Source organism: Melopsittacus undulatus, chromosome 7 (genome assembly GCF_012275295.1).
Source record: "Melopsittacus undulatus isolate bMelUnd1 chromosome 7, bMelUnd1.mat.Z, whole genome shotgun sequence".
NCBI classification, from domain to species: domain Eukaryota; kingdom Metazoa; phylum Chordata; class Aves; order Psittaciformes; family Psittaculidae; genus Melopsittacus; species Melopsittacus undulatus.
In genome coordinates this window covers 60076777-60091564 of record NC_047533.1, presented here as the reverse complement: position 1 = coordinate 60091564, position 14788 = coordinate 60076777, and the positions used below count along the sequence as shown (strand labels likewise).

General features: G+C 51.5%; 1 protein-coding gene across 1 annotated transcript; it reads right to left on the bottom strand.

The window, feature by feature from the left end:
- Window positions 1–9508: 9508 nt before the first annotated feature.
- MEPE (matrix extracellular phosphoglycoprotein) lies at window positions 9509–13971 on the bottom strand. Its single transcript, XM_034064459.1, has 4 exons — window positions 13912–13971; window positions 12409–12462; window positions 11607–11699; window positions 9509–11497 (listed from the first exon to the last, which is right to left on the bottom strand). Exons 1-4 carry the CDS (start codon window positions 13969–13971, stop codon window positions 9509–9511), a joined length of 2196 nt encoding a protein of 731 aa, XP_033920350.1.
- Between the last annotated feature and the right edge of the window lie 817 nt (window positions 13972–14788).

Sequence of the window (14788 nt, the reverse complement as noted above, 5' to 3'; positions counted from 1 at the left end):
GCTCCAGGCTGAGCAGTGCTTTACTTCCTTTAAAAAAGGATTAAAATGTTCTACACTATACACAGAACATCTTCTAGCACCAGCTTTGCCTTCCTGGAGGTCTTTAATGACAGCATGTCATTACAAGACAAGAGCAACCCCAAGCAAAAGTCTCTGAAGCACACAAATACTGAATACCCAGCAGTGTTAAGAAAACATGAGTAGCTGTCAGTAGGCACTTGTACATGAACTGAATTACAGCAGCACTTTGCTACCTACACCACAACCTAATTCCTTTATGGTTACTGCAAGAAGAGGAGGTAAAAGGACCATGCCATGCTCCATACTACCAGCAAACTTTCCCCTTGTGCCTGGCATGCTGACTGGCCACTGGCCCTTGCTAAGGGTCAGAGCCTGTGGCAGGCTTTGGAAATACAGATCCTATGTGCAGATAGGACAAGAAACATGCAACATCACCACTCCCTTTCTGATAGAAAACACACCAAGGGACTGGGTGCTTCAGTGGAGGATCAAAGAGAAAGAAAACAAGTAAGGTATCTTTTCTTTTTCCTTTTCCCAGTTTTCTCATGTCCTGGGAAAGCACATCGTGGTGCTGCTCTAGGTCTCTAGGTACTTGCGTTGTCACCTGCACACAGATCCAGCTGTTTGTAAACAGCTGAGCTGTTTACAGCATCAGGGCTTTATCTCACCTTTAACAGGTTAGCTTTTAAGTTGCATCTCCTACATCTCTGAGCCCTTAAAAACCTTTTCCATGGTCCTCATGGTTATTGGAAAGCCCCTGCAAACTCTGAGAAGCAGAATAACTGTTTTCAAGACAGAGAAAGTCCATGCCAGAGCTGCCTTCCAAGTCCAGCATCCCTGGGAAGGGGGTTCCTTGCTTCCCCCTTTGTAGTGGCATGGATAAGACATGAAGTTGTGTACTAGACACTTTGTCCCTGAGAGCCTCTTTGAACAGAAGCCAACATCAGCTATTCATACAGCTTTTGTACCATGAGGCAGAAGTATTTTATTTCTGTCATTAAAACCCCAGAGATTTAATCTCACTGGTGTCATAATGCATGCATTGTTAACTTAATTTCATTTTCTAGTTAGCCATGAACTCTCAGATTGCAGTCATGCCTTTAAACAAACAGGATGTTCAGGGATGAAGCGTGGTGCATAGCTTGTTGCTGCTAAACCCACCCAGCACCTTCCCCTCCTTTTAGGTGTGCCACAGCAGACTGCCCAGACAGCACCACCCAGGACAGTGCCTGGCCACAGGGCTCAGTCCATGTGCAATCAGCACCTCAGTTTTCCCACTGAGAAGTGAAGGTAGTGGCCATGGGTTGCTGCAGAGGGGATGAAAGCTTCTCCCTTGCCACAAAACCCTGCTGGATGCCACAGACACCCCCCACTTCCCTTCCACATCCTCAAGTGGAGAAACACAAGCCCCCACCCCAACAAACGCCTCCAGCTACCAATTCGGGGGACGTTTCTCTAGCCCTGAAACCCCAGACCTGGGCAGTGTTTGGGCCGGATGGAGAAAGGGAGCAGTTTTGTTTTTTCAGTGACCATAGAGATGCTCTGCTCTTTTCTGGGGTCTGGCCTTTTGTTTTGTGTGGCCCAGAGCCAGGCAGCACTAGTTAAGCAATAGCAAAACAGCTCTGGTCTAGCACAGCCCCTGTTAAAATCTTACTCCTGCCTCAGCAAACAGAAAGCTAAAAATTAACCACCTCCCTCGAGCATACCTTCACAAAAGCCCCTTTTGTAGAGCACACAGTGAGGGCAGGCAGGACAACATGGGAGCAGGGAAGCATCGAGGGCTGTGGATGACAAAAGGGAGCAGAGATGCCCTCCTGAGCAGGGAGCTGGGAGAGGATGAGAATATGTTAGACCTCACGTCAGCATCTCACCTTAAACACGTTTGGTACCCACCACAGCCACGGCTGGTGACAAGGGGGGGAGTATTCATAGGGGACAGAGGTCACTTTTCCCCCCAGGAGAAAGGCAGTTTCCCGACACCCATTTCCAGGATGCCTTACTCATTGCTGGGAAGTGCTGAGAGCAGCAGCTGTTGCCCAGTTCTTGCACAGCAAATCCCATCTTGCCCCCAGGCATGTGTCAGAACTGGTTTCTAGCCACCAAAGGAAGCCCACGCAAGTCAGGAGACAGCAGGAGGTCACTAGGTCCAAACGAGGTGGCAAAACCATCAGCTGCTTGTGACTCACCTCAAGCAACTTTGCTTTGGGCAGTTAGTTTAGAAACCAACATACCTGCCTGTCAGTGATTTATATTCTTCTACCCTAACCCCCATGCATGGGAGCTGTGAAACCCAAGAAGCCCATCCAGGGAAACCCAGCCTCAGAGGTCCCTGGTTATCTGCACCTCAAGCCTCCACCTTCTAAGTGGAGATAGGACCTATGCAAAATAATCTACAGGTTTTCGACATCTAATTTCTCTTATCACCAGTATAACACTTAGTTATCGTTTTACAGATGACTGCTTCATAGCAAGAGCCATTCTTTCGCACTAATGATCTTCATTCAGACGCATTAATAATAAACAGGAATAAAGGCAAAGACTTTCGAGGCAGCAAAGAAGACTCTGGGGAGGTCTGCAGACCACAGCAACAGTGGGTTTCTTGAGCGTCCCCTACAGCATCTTCCTTTCACCCCTGCTCCGGCTCAGTTAAAAAAAGCAGAAGATGAAGCTTGGAAGCACAGATAAAATGAATAAGCAGGAGACTATTCCACAAAACTGACACCTAAGGAATTACATTAAGGTATTCTTTGACCTCCATTTGGCTGGGGATTTTGGACAGTCAGAGCAAAAAGCCAGCACCAGCCTCAGCTCTGGTTTCATGAGCCTGATCACTTACTTACATGTTACCTCAGAGAATCAGCTTGCAAGTTCTGCCTCAGAGCTCAGTGTGATCTGCATTAAAAGTTTAGAATGTAAACTTAGCTACCATTTCTGGCACAAACCTTGATGCTAACACAGTGCTCTGAATTCCCATAGCTTACCTAAAGGTGCCTCTGCTATTACTGGCATGTACAGCACACACTATCAGCAAAACTCCACTCAATGATGCTGCCAGCTGCAACCTTTTTATCCAATTTCTCCCAGGTGTTTTCCATATATATCAGCACCCTGCTCCTGGTCCTCTGCCATGTGCCAACAAACCTTGTGCTGGAGCATCACCTCATTCCTGCACAGGCTCTTAGGAACATGGCACCTTGTGCTACCCCTCCTGGGTACCCCCAGCTACGCTCACCAGCCTGCAGCAATGCAGCTCAGTCCCACTTGGCTTAGGACACAGCTGCCATTGTGTAGGCATTCAGCTGCTCTAATAGAAAATAAACAGGGAAAAGTGAAAAGCCAGTTTGTTCCTTAGCTGTGTGACTGACCCTGCCCAAGCATACACATCTCCTTTCTAGCCAAGTGTCTATTTCCAGCCCTGCAGATTTAACTCCCTCTTTACTTTCAATTGAGCAAGTTGCTTTCTAAGCTGCTGCTTTGCACTGCTAAATGTTGGTCTTTAAGAATTAACACTCCATCTAAAATCTGAATTTAATATGTATTCCCAAAGCGTGGGACAGCAGTTAGGCGTTTAATACAGGAATTAGTGGCTGCAGACATGTCAATGCATTATCTCGCAGACAGCAGCATTAAATCCTCCATTTATAACTTTTGGCTACATGTGGGGTAAAGCAGGTGACAGAAGTATCATAGAATGCCAGGTTGGAAAGGACCTTTGTTTAACTTCATAAGGTTTCTGTTAGCTTCCTCTTCCAGCCTATCCAGGTATTCCTGCAGGGTGGCTCTCCCTTCCAAAATACCCACTTCCCCTCTCAGTTTGGTATCATCATCGAACTTCATCAGGGCACATTTGATCCCATTTCTAGATCACTTATGAAGACATTGAACAGTGCTGGGCCCAATATATTGATCCCTGGGGGACCCCACTAATGACAGGTTGCCAGTTTGAAAAGGAGCTGTTCCCACCACCCTCTAGTATATGCTGTCAGCCAGTTCCCACCACTGCACACACCACTTTTCCAGACCATAACACATCAGCTTCTCCAGGAGGAGGCTGTGGGAAACTGCACTGAAAGCCTTGGAGAAACCCAGGTAGACAATGTACAGCTCTTGCCCTGCATCAACCAAGCAGGTTTCTTTGTTGTGGAAGGCCATCAGGTTTGTCAAGCATGATTTGCCCCTGGTGGTCTTTTCCCAATGATGTGCTTGATTTGACTTGTGATAGCCCCCAGGAGTATTTGTTCCATAACCTTCCTGGGGACTTAAGCACAAGTGATGGGACTATAATTTCCTGCGTCCCCCTTTAAGCCCTTCTTGTAGATGGGGTGACATTTACCTTCTTCCAGGCTTCTGGGATGTCCCCTGTCCTCCATGACTTCTAAAAGATTATGGAGACCAGCCTTGAAAACACATCTGCTAGTTCTGTCACACCCTTGGTTGGATACTGCCAGGGCCCATCGATCTGTAGGGATCAAGCTCCTGTAACAGTTCACAGACCAGCTCCTCTTTCCCTGACAGTGAGTCTGTGTTTGCATCAACCTGGACTGTTGATCCCTGAGGCCCAACAGTGCTGGTAAAGAATAAGGTGAAGAAAGTGTTGAGAACCTCTGCCTTTTCAGCATTGCTTCTGATTAATTCACTTCTACTGCTTAACAGTGGGCAAATATTTTCCTTCTGTGCCTGCTTGTTGTTTACGTACCTGAAGAACCCTTCCGTGCATTTTTTGACATCTCTGTCCAATTTCAGTTTCAGTTGAGCTTTTGCTTTTCAAACTGCACCTCTGCAGTTTTAGCAGTAGGAAGAGATGCTCCTCACCAAGGATGTGGGATTATGACCTGACCAAAACAAACTGTGTGTAACGTTGATGTCTGATCCACATCACTGCTTCCCGCAGTAGCACCCCTTGGTCCCTGCCAGACAACCATTACATGCTTTTGTTAGATTTCTATATATTCTCTTTTCTGTAAATTTAAAGAGGACCTTCCCTTCCAGTAAATTACAGCTTTCATTTGGCTTTCAGGCCAGCGTGCAGCTCATGTTTTCATACAGTTCAAGCTGCTCACATTTGGCTTTCCTGAGGCACTGACTGTGGAGAAGGTTAAGCAGTTTAGTGGTTGAGTCTCTGGTACAAAAACAAACCTACAGATTTCTGATGCAGAACACACACCAAAACAACATGCTTTAGAGAAGCAGCCCAGCTGGAGCCAAGTATACGTGCTATGGCATTACACGCGCCCCGTGTTTATTTACAAAGCAAGCCAAGTAGAACTACCATCCTTCCAGGTTTCCTTAAATGTGTACTTTTTGTGCCCAGAAGCTGTCCCTGGATCAGGTTTTTGGTGGCTGGGGGAACTGTAAAGCAGCCATGCGTGCAGGATCTGCAGACAGCAGGCTTCTCCAGCACACCAACCTGCCCTAGTAGAAGGTGTCCCTACCCGTGGCAGGGGGATTGGAATGTTAAGGATCTTTCCAACCCAAACCATTCTGTGATTCTATAGTCTACCAGGAGATGAAGTGCAGGTGTGCAGGGAGGGCTTGTCCACAGCTGTTCCCATGTGGGCTCTGAGATTCCAGAGATAACAACAGGTTTTCCACACCTTCCCTGTGGCTTTCCTCCCAGCGAGCACACCCCATCATCCCACTCAGGGGACCTCAGTTGTCACTGCAGATGAAAACACCTTTCCAGGGACTGCAGCTATACACAGCCGCCCTGCACACTGCAGTCCACAAGCCTTGTGAGCACTAGCAACAGGCAGAAATTGCTGGCAAAAATTCTTGAGAAAGAGGAATTTCCACCTAAAGGCTGGGGAACTGAACACCGTTACCTGGAGCTGCACACTGCAGCCTCTGCTGGCTTTTTACTGTTTGTTTCTATCCTCCACACTCATTATGGAAAAAGTACTTCCCGCTCCCCCCCAGGAGATGGGATGGTTGAATTCTCACTTCAGCAGGGCTGTACAAGTCACAAGGTAAGGCAGGCGAAAGCCCTTCCATTTATAAAAATGTCTCTGTATCCTCTAAAAGCTGAATCAGGCTGCACGTTAATAACCATTTTCCAAAATCCCACTGACATTAATTTGCCCTATTTGTCCAAGGCTTCAAAGTCCTCTAGACCTATGGCTCCATGGCAAGAGGCTCCTAGTTACCAAGGCTACAACATCATTACTGCTAGATTAACAAAGCACAGGGAGGTGTCTCAGGCCAGGTTTGAGACCATAATGGTGAGGAAAGGTGATCATTTAGCTGGCTTGCCCAGGGATCCAAGGATGATTGTGAAGTGCCCACAAGCCCATGGCCACTCAAGGTAGTAATAAACACACAAGTGGCAGAGCAGCTCACTTCATCATATAAACCCTGATGCAGCCACAAGGCATAAAGCCACAAAGAGTAATTACAAAGAAAACTACTTTTAAGACATGTAGCAATGGTTTAGTGCATTTCTTTGCTGCCCCCCTTAACAGCAAAGGTGCTGTGGAGTCAGCCAGATTCCCGGTCCCTCACCTGCCCAGGTAAAAGCCTGCCCTTGGCAGAAATGCTCAGGAAAAGCAGCGCAGGGCAGGGTAGCCCTTGCTTCCCCTTTCCCCAGCAAACCCAGAGAGACAGCCCCTCTCACACCTCACCGCTGCTGTTGATACCTGCAGTGCTGCCAGCCCCACAGCCAGGAGCACAAGATGCTGCTCCCATCCTGCTTTGATGACCTTGGCACCTGTAGCTCCCCTCCAAGGGCTGGGTTTGCAAAGGGGCTGGTACCAGTGCCTAAGACAAGAAGCAGTCCACAGCCAGCTGCTGCCCTCCTCGAGAAGGTAAAGAGGCTTCCCAAGGGACTGTATACACAAGGTCTGGATTCAACAGTTTTCTTAATGAGGATGCTGCTCCAAGATATATCACTGAGAAATTTTTGTGTGCTTTGGGTAAAGGACCTAACCAGAGCCTTGCCCAGCTGGCCTGCTGTGACAATCCCCAGTTAGAGGTCATGGCTCAATCTACCCTTATCTGGCCCACTGAACTGCTTTTCACCCAGCACCAGCTTTTCCCAGTACTGCTGCCTGTACCAACCCACTTGAAAAAGCAACATGAACAGAAATCCACCTCTGCAAAACCTGAGGGGTTTCCCAGTGTCACAGCTGCTGCAGAAACCCCTCTGCACCTCATGTGAGAGAGCTTTTAGCCTCTAGATATTAGTGATAGCCCACAATAGCAGATGTTGCCTCTAAGCACGACATTCACCTGGATAAACAACCATACTCACCTGGACGCATCCTCACAATTAGTATTTGCAAAGCAAGCTGGGATTTTGTAGCTCATCAGCACTCATCAGACCAGCCCTTGCTACAAAGAAAAAGCAGCTCCCCAGTTTGTTCCAGTACTCCAGGAAAACCCTTTCCTCAGGAAACTAGCACTTTTCCCATTCAGTGGCCTCTTGTGCTATTTGGCAAGCAAGTTTTGGAAGAGCAGAGGCACCACAGTGGTGGTGAGGAGGAGGCTTGGAGTGAGCACTCCAGGATGCTAATGTGCCTCAGGATGCGACGCCAGTCACTGCACGAAAATTCCAGATGCTTTAACAGCAGCTGTGCAGGGAGGTAGTGCTGGTTTATAAATGTACACCCGAACCAGGCAGTTTTATACCTGCCATTGCCTCTCAGGCAGGGCTCCCCTGAGGTCGGGGAAGCAGAGGAGCAAGAGGGAAGCAGTGCCTATCCCGGCATCAGGCAGAGGGGGGCATCATTCAACAGGCACACAATGTTCCCAGCAGCAGGCTCTTTACTCCACTAGATGGTGCGCACACCTTGCTTATGGATGTTGCTTAATGGCGTAGACAAGGATGAGTTCCCGGCTGGTGAAGGAGGCGGCTGGGTACCACGCTGGGGTCTCCATGGGGCTGCAAAGCCACTAGTCCCAACACTGACAGCGGTGAGACCCCAAAACCCACCCCTTTCCTTTGCCATGCAAATGAAACATACATTGAGCCCCAGCTCCCTGGAGCATTGCTGTGGCCTGTCAGATGTGACATGCTGTGACAATTCTGGATGCAAGTTTCCAGCCCAGGCTGGGAGTAGCCCTGTATCCCTTTTCACTTTGACCCTGGTGGGCCGACACAGGAGGTCCCGGAGCCTTTGGTGGTCTTATGGATGCTGCTGCACACCTGGGAAGCTGCAGGCAAGCTCCTGGCCCCAGACTGCTTAAACCTTAAACCAGGGTGCCTGGCACACCATCCCTGGGGCCACTGCAGCCTGATCCCCTGGTGTGGGGCATAGTGGGCACATGCAGTTTTTGCCCCTTTCTGGCAAGCCAGAGCTCTGACGGTTGGTACTACTGGTAACACCAGAGATGTGCAATGTTATCCTTGTCCTGGTGGTCTCAGCATCAGTCAATCATGCATGATGCCCAGGAACTAAGTCTATGGCGTGAAACAGGACATAACACTTCACCACGTGTGGCTGTGCAGAGGGCAGGGGAGCAGATGTTCTACTGTACATTGCTAGCATCGAGGCTGCTCCCACATCTTCTCTCTGCAGGGTGACGTGCCTATGGGGAGTCTCCTCCTGCTCGTGCTGAGAGTGGTACCTATCCCAGCTAGGCTTGAATGCTGCTCCCACTGTGCAGTTCGCTGCCGATCACACCCATTTTAGTAGCTTCTCAGACAGAAAAAGCAACCTGCAATTGCATAAACAGTGATTAACTCTGGGCACTGGCAGCACGGCTCCAGTGTGTCGAAGCCCAGCCTGGCTCACGTGCTGGGGACAGTGGTGGGAATGGCGGCAGCATGGACAGGGTATTATGGTGGTGCTAGAAGAGTGGCAGAGCTGGCAAGTGCCCTGGCAGGGTGCTGGAGGGTGCAATGGGGAGTTCTTGCTGCAGGAGGTCATGAGCAGAGGGGTGGGTGATGCTCTGTGTGGCTCCCCAGCAAGGACAAACTGTTCCCCTCAGTTTGGGGGATTTGATGAGGATGGATGTGTGGGTCTAGTTGGCCAAATTGCTGCCACAGAAGTGAGGGTGAGGGGATGTGCTGGGGCTAGAAATCCCCTTGTGCCAAGGACCAGACCCCTTGCACCATGTTGCTTGTGGCAAAGCATTTGCCCGAAGTCCTGCTGCAAACACCAAAGTCATCAGAGCCTTAGTTACAGAAATGCCTTTATTTCTCCATTAGGCTGGAAATGAAACCGCAAGGATAGAGGCATTTCCTCACCGTTTATTGCTTCGCATCAGTGCATGAACAACGCTACCCTATGCCGTGTAGCACGATTGCTGTTACATGGCTGTCTAGCACAGCAAACCCATACATTGCTGTCACAGCGCTGGATGCAGTCCCCCTCCAGTTAACAGCAGGATTGCATGAACCAGTGATTTTTGGCTCCTGAACTGCGAAGCACCACACAGCGACGTGCAGGGTGCCCCTCACCCAGGCAAGAGCAGTGCCCACAGTGGGGATGCTGGAGGGGGGACAACACAGCTCCACTGCTGGAGCCCTGGGGGCAATACCAGCAGCCCCTCAGAGGGTCCCCCGGCTCCAATGGTCATGGGGAGCTCCCCACTCTGCGGGCTGCAGCCCCGCCTGCCGGCTGTCGCTGCGGCTGCCCCGCTCCCCCTCGGAGGACTGGCTGCTGTCAGCACTCCCCAGGCTGGCGTAGGGGCCGTGGGGACCGCCCCCCGCCCCGCCAAGGGCATAGAAGGCCTGCTCGCGGACATGGAGCTCGTCGGCACGCTTCATCTGGTCCAGCTGCCTGCTGCGGCCCAGCGCTGCGAACGTGCCCGGCGCCCCGGCCCCCAGCCTCCTGCCATGGCGCACGGGCAGGCGGCCTGCCCCGGCGCCCGCCGCCGCCGATCCTGCCTTCACACCCTTCTCTCTCTGCTGGCCTCCTGCTGCCACACTGCCCTTGCCTTGCCCTGCCGGCAGAGCGGCGCTGCCCCTCTCTGCAGTGGGACGTGTCCTGTCCCCGTCATCACTGCCATGGCTGCCAGCCCTCAGCTGGGTCCTGCTCAGTGCCTGGCCACCAGCTTTGCCGCGTGAGGATGGTGCCTTGTCCGTCCTGGGGGTCTTGTCCAGCCCTGCCCCCCCCGGCCAGACCTTCACCCCTGCCCCGGGCTGTCCCTCCCTGCGGGGCTGTGGGGTGGCTGACCCCACTTCCCTGCTCCCCTCTCGCCCTGCTGCGGTGCTCTCCCCTGCCTCACTGCCACCAGCCGTCTCCAGGGCGGTGGTGCAGTCCTTCTCGCTCACCCCAGGGGAGGCCACGGTGGTGCCCAGGCGGATGCCAGCTCCCTCAGCTTGGATGGTGCCATCAGCTTCCTTGTTGCCCTCTGGCTGTGGGGTGGTGACAACCAGGAGGCCTGGCCTCCCATCAGACCTCTGCCCCCCATCTCTCCCATCATCATCATCATTCCTATGGATGCCAGCACCCGCAGGGACAGTAACGTCACCACCAGCAAACCCCAAGGGGCCGGGGGTCACTGATCCTTCTCCAACACCAATGGTGGTGGCACCATCCTCATCGTCTCCTGTAGGACGCCCATACCTGGGGCTGCTGGTGATGCTGTACCCATGGCTTGGGGTGGCTGTGGTGGTCAGTCCTTCAGGCTGCCTGTGAGAAGGGATGCCATCATCATCATTGCCATCATGTGCCACAGTGACACCCAGCCTGGGCAGGGGGCTTCTGGTTGCTGCAGTGTGGATGCCATTGTCCTCCCTGCCAACAGTGGCACCGGCGTGGGTGGTTTCTTGCTCTCCCACATGGATATTGGCCCTCCCAATGAAGATGTTGACCTCGTCATCCTTGTCTGGAGAGATCTGGGTGAAGCTGGTGGTCCTTGGTGTGCTGCCTACCTTCCCATGAGTGATGGTGATGCTGCTCGAGTCAGGGATGTAAGCATATTCATCCACACCTTTGGCATCAATTTGGACGTCCTCCATCTTCTCAGTGACAGAAGCAAGAGCAGCTCCTCCTGTCCCTGGGCCCTGAATGGCACCCTCCTGCCCTTGGACAGGGATGATGGCCTCACCGCTGCCCTCATCCACAGCCCCTCCTGTGACAGGGGCCCTCTCCCTGCCAGCTGTCATGGCCCCCTCCACTGGAACACCCGCAGGAGCACCAACATCCCTGTCCTCACTCCTGACACTGGACCTGTTCCCTGCCACAGCCTCACCGGAGTGTCCACCCTCCTGGGGGACAATAGAAACACCACCATCAACTTCAAGCACCAAATCCAGGTCACCGCTGCCCTCTGAGCTGGCTGGGGTGGGACCTGCGATGCCGACACCACCGCGTGCTCGTGTGCCAGTGCCCGGGCGAGGTCTGTGAGCATCCCTGCCAGTGCCTGCAGTGCTGCGGTTTCCAGGCCTGGGGCTGGTCCCGTTCTCTATCACAACCATGATGCCGTTGCCACCATGCTCTGGGGCTGTCCCGTCATCCGTCAGCCCCTGCCTGGCATCATCCTCACCCAGCTGACGGCCCGGGATGGCACTCTGGCTGTCGGCTTCTTCCTTCTGTGCAGTACAACAAGGGAGAGATCAGGGCCAGCCCCAGTGCCTGCCAGCTGCATGGGGCACTGCAGCCATGCTGGGATCCTGCAGTGCCACCCAGATGCCTCCTCACCTTTATCTGTGTCTGGTTCCTCCGCGTTGAAAACGAGTAGACGTATTTGAAGACGTAGAAGCCATGCTTGGCATTGCAGCCTTTCAGCAGTATCTGGTGGAGAAGAAAAGAAGCAAACCCCACATTTTTCTTAGTAAATGTGATGGCAAGAGCTTGCTTTGCTGTACCTGGCACTGCAGTAGGGTCCTACCAGCATCCACTGGAGCCCTGAGAAGGTAGCTCTCACTGCCTTATAGCTGCCATTGTGGGCAGGGACCTGGGTAGGATTCAGGTGCTTGCCTCCCGATCTCCAGGGTTTGGCTTTCCCTTGGGTTCATTTCTACAGGGTAGTTTATGGTTTGAATAAACAACCTGGTTGATGGTCCCATCAGACATTAAGTGATGCGACTGATGGTGACTAAAGTGCTGGAAAGACAGCAGCTGGCTTCCAAGAGGCAAAACCAGACATTTTCTCTCACACTGCTCCTCTGAATTTTGCTACTGATGCATTTTATATTAATACACTTTGATTAAAAAAAAAAACCCTATAGCAGGGTTTTAGTGGGCCTGGGACTTCTGCAACCTCACCTGAGGGTACATCAAGCATTTATGCTCTGGGGCTGGGCAGGGGCAGAGCAGCAGTTGGTGCTGAAAGAAGCCCTTCTTCTGCCTGAGTGCATAGCACCTTTCCTCTCCCCTGCTCTTCATAAGGGCTGCTCAGATGCAAGAAAACAGCCGGTCTCTTTTTCTGTGGCTCACTAGGGCTGCCCTCCAAAAATGGGGTTTTCTCCTATAGGGTCCAGATGGGGCAGGGGGGACATACCCGGTGCTGTCCTGCACAGTTCCCAGCAGCTCTCCCAGATGGTGGCGGTGGTACCTGTGGGCAGCAAAACACAAATGAGAGCTGAGGTGTCAAAGGCTGCCCTGGTGTGAAGGCAGCTTCCAGCACTTGCTACTAGCCACTCTCCCTGCCCGCTGTGATGGGCATGCCATGGTGTCCAGGGAAGGGTGGGAAAACTGTTGATAAGCCCATAAATCCTAAGGCACTACCTGGGGTACTAGCTCAAAGCCAGAAGTAGTAGGAAAAGTCAGAACACCATTCTGAGGGGCTGAAAAGTATTGGAAATCCTGCTACAGCATGCTTTTAATATGATACAGCTGCTTTTAATGGGATATTGCTGCTCTGCAAATACCCTGGATTATGCTGCAGGGTATTTTCGTTGCAGAGCACTGCTCACACCACAGTAAGTTGCAGCTTATGTCTGGGATCTGGCTGCAATGAGAGCCTGAAGCTAGTTTGACTGATAGTGATTCCCAGTGTTTAGTGGGCAAACCCAGCAGCAACAGCTGTGCCCCCACAACCACGTTTCTGCACAAGCTTCTTGCTTCCTCTAGTTATCCTGGCATATTTTGGGATGTATTGGCCAGTGTACCCCTCAGGGGTGGGGAACCTGGAGGTGGGAGCATCCTGTGAGCCTCACCAAGCCATTCTCTACATGAGAATGTGGCCCTGAGCCACCTCCAATCTCAGCAAAATCAACCACTGAAGTACCTTGAGCACAGCTGAAAGGGGCAGAAATGCACCCAGGAGCATTAAATATTCTGGAGTTATTCTATTGCTTGTGAACAATGTCAAAGGCTGGATTACAGCCCTGGTTACACAACCTGGCTCTTTTTTGTGCCCGTATCTGAAAAGCAAATCTGTGCTGATTTATTGCCTCCCCCCCATGCTACCCTACAAGAGATGTGCTTGTGCTAGCTTGCTGTGGGGGCTAAAGGACACACAACTGGGGCCCAGCCCTCAGGGAAGATGTGGCTTCCCTCCTCCTTATCATGCCAGAAAAACATGCCTTCACTAGGAGCAGATTTTCACTCTAGCTGTGTATTTAATACATTGAGAAGCAGTTACTGAGAGAAAAATGACTGCTATTATATTTATCTTAGTGTGCCCTTTGTTTCAGTTATGTCTGTCAGAATTTCACTTTAGGAGAGCTGAAATATAATTGCAGGCACCCCTCTGACCACTGTTACTCACATACATAAACTGAGAATCCTCCCTGTGCCTCCCTTCCCATTGCTCTACTCAGGCTGTTCCCAGGCCAAAAGCTCAGGCACCTCAGTACTAATATTCCTCATACTAACATATATTTTTCTTGCTGTGTTCAACTTTGTGCCAGCACCTTAAATCCCCCACCCCAAGCCCCAGAGGTGCTATGTGGAAGCACAACTCATGCTTTCCTGTTGCTGAAAGCGTGATGGGGCACACTGGATGGCACACTCCATGCTTTCAGCAGCACATTGGGAAGCTGGGGAGAGCCATACTCACAGGTATCGAGAGAGACGTGCTGAGCAGGCACAGGCACAGGCACACAAGGGCTGTTTGCATCTTGGGCAGCTCCTGGAGTCACAAAGGAAAGCATCACTGAAGTTTGTCTTCCTGGAACTTATGGTACCAAACAGTCCCAGTCAGCAGCAACCCAAAACCTCTCACAGCACAGGGTTATCCAGTGACCCTGGCTTTCCCCAGCCTTTGCAGTGGCCCTCAGCATCACTGTGCCTCTCTGCACTCCTTGCAGCAAAGGTGATGCTCTTACCATGTGCATGCAGCAGCAAGGTGAGGACACATCCATGGCCAGCAGCACTGACTGGGTACTTTAACGCTAGCTGTTAAAGCTTCTTAACATGCCATTTCAAAACACCTTGGGTGGATATTTGCAATAAATGACCACCACAACCACTTTGGGCTAAGCCATACAGTCATAAGCCTGGATTAAGACACTTGCACACTGTCTTTAACAGCACAGATAAATGGCAGAAGACAATAGCTCTTTTGGCTAATAATTCTCATTTCAGCCATCCACCATGGCTTGGGCCCACAGGTCTAGCCCAGAAATTATATTCAACCGTGCAAGAGCTGCTACAGAAAACATCAGAATGAAATTCATGTACAAGGATTCTATGTTTCCATAAGGATCAGCAGTACAAAGCAACGTAGGTTCAAGAGAGCTTAATGCAGAGATATGCATAGCTGAGGCAGGGGCCATCACCCTGTTCCCGCCAAGGCTTGCGCAGAGTGAAAGCAGAAGATGCCCTGCTCAGAGAGAGCAGAGCCGAAGGGCTGTGGAGAGACAGGCCAGGCAAAGCAGGTAAGGGGATTACCTTTTGCTGTCGGAGGCAGGTCCCAGCAGCAGACCGTGGAGGCT

Excerpts from the sequence above, each read along its gene's own strand:
- MEPE (XM_034064459.1), bottom strand. The coding sequence starts at position 13,971 with ATGCAAACAGCCCTTGTGTGCCTGTGCCTGTGCCTGCTCAGCACGTCT. Across the intron at positions 12,463-13,911 it reads GCACGTCTCTCTCGATACCT|GTACCACCGCCACCATCTGG; the intron begins GTGAGTATGGCT and ends TGCTGCCCACAG. Across the intron at positions 11,498-11,606 it reads GGAACCAGACACAGATAAAG|AAGGAAGAAGCCGACAGCCA; the intron begins GTGAGGAGGCAT and ends TGTACTGCACAG.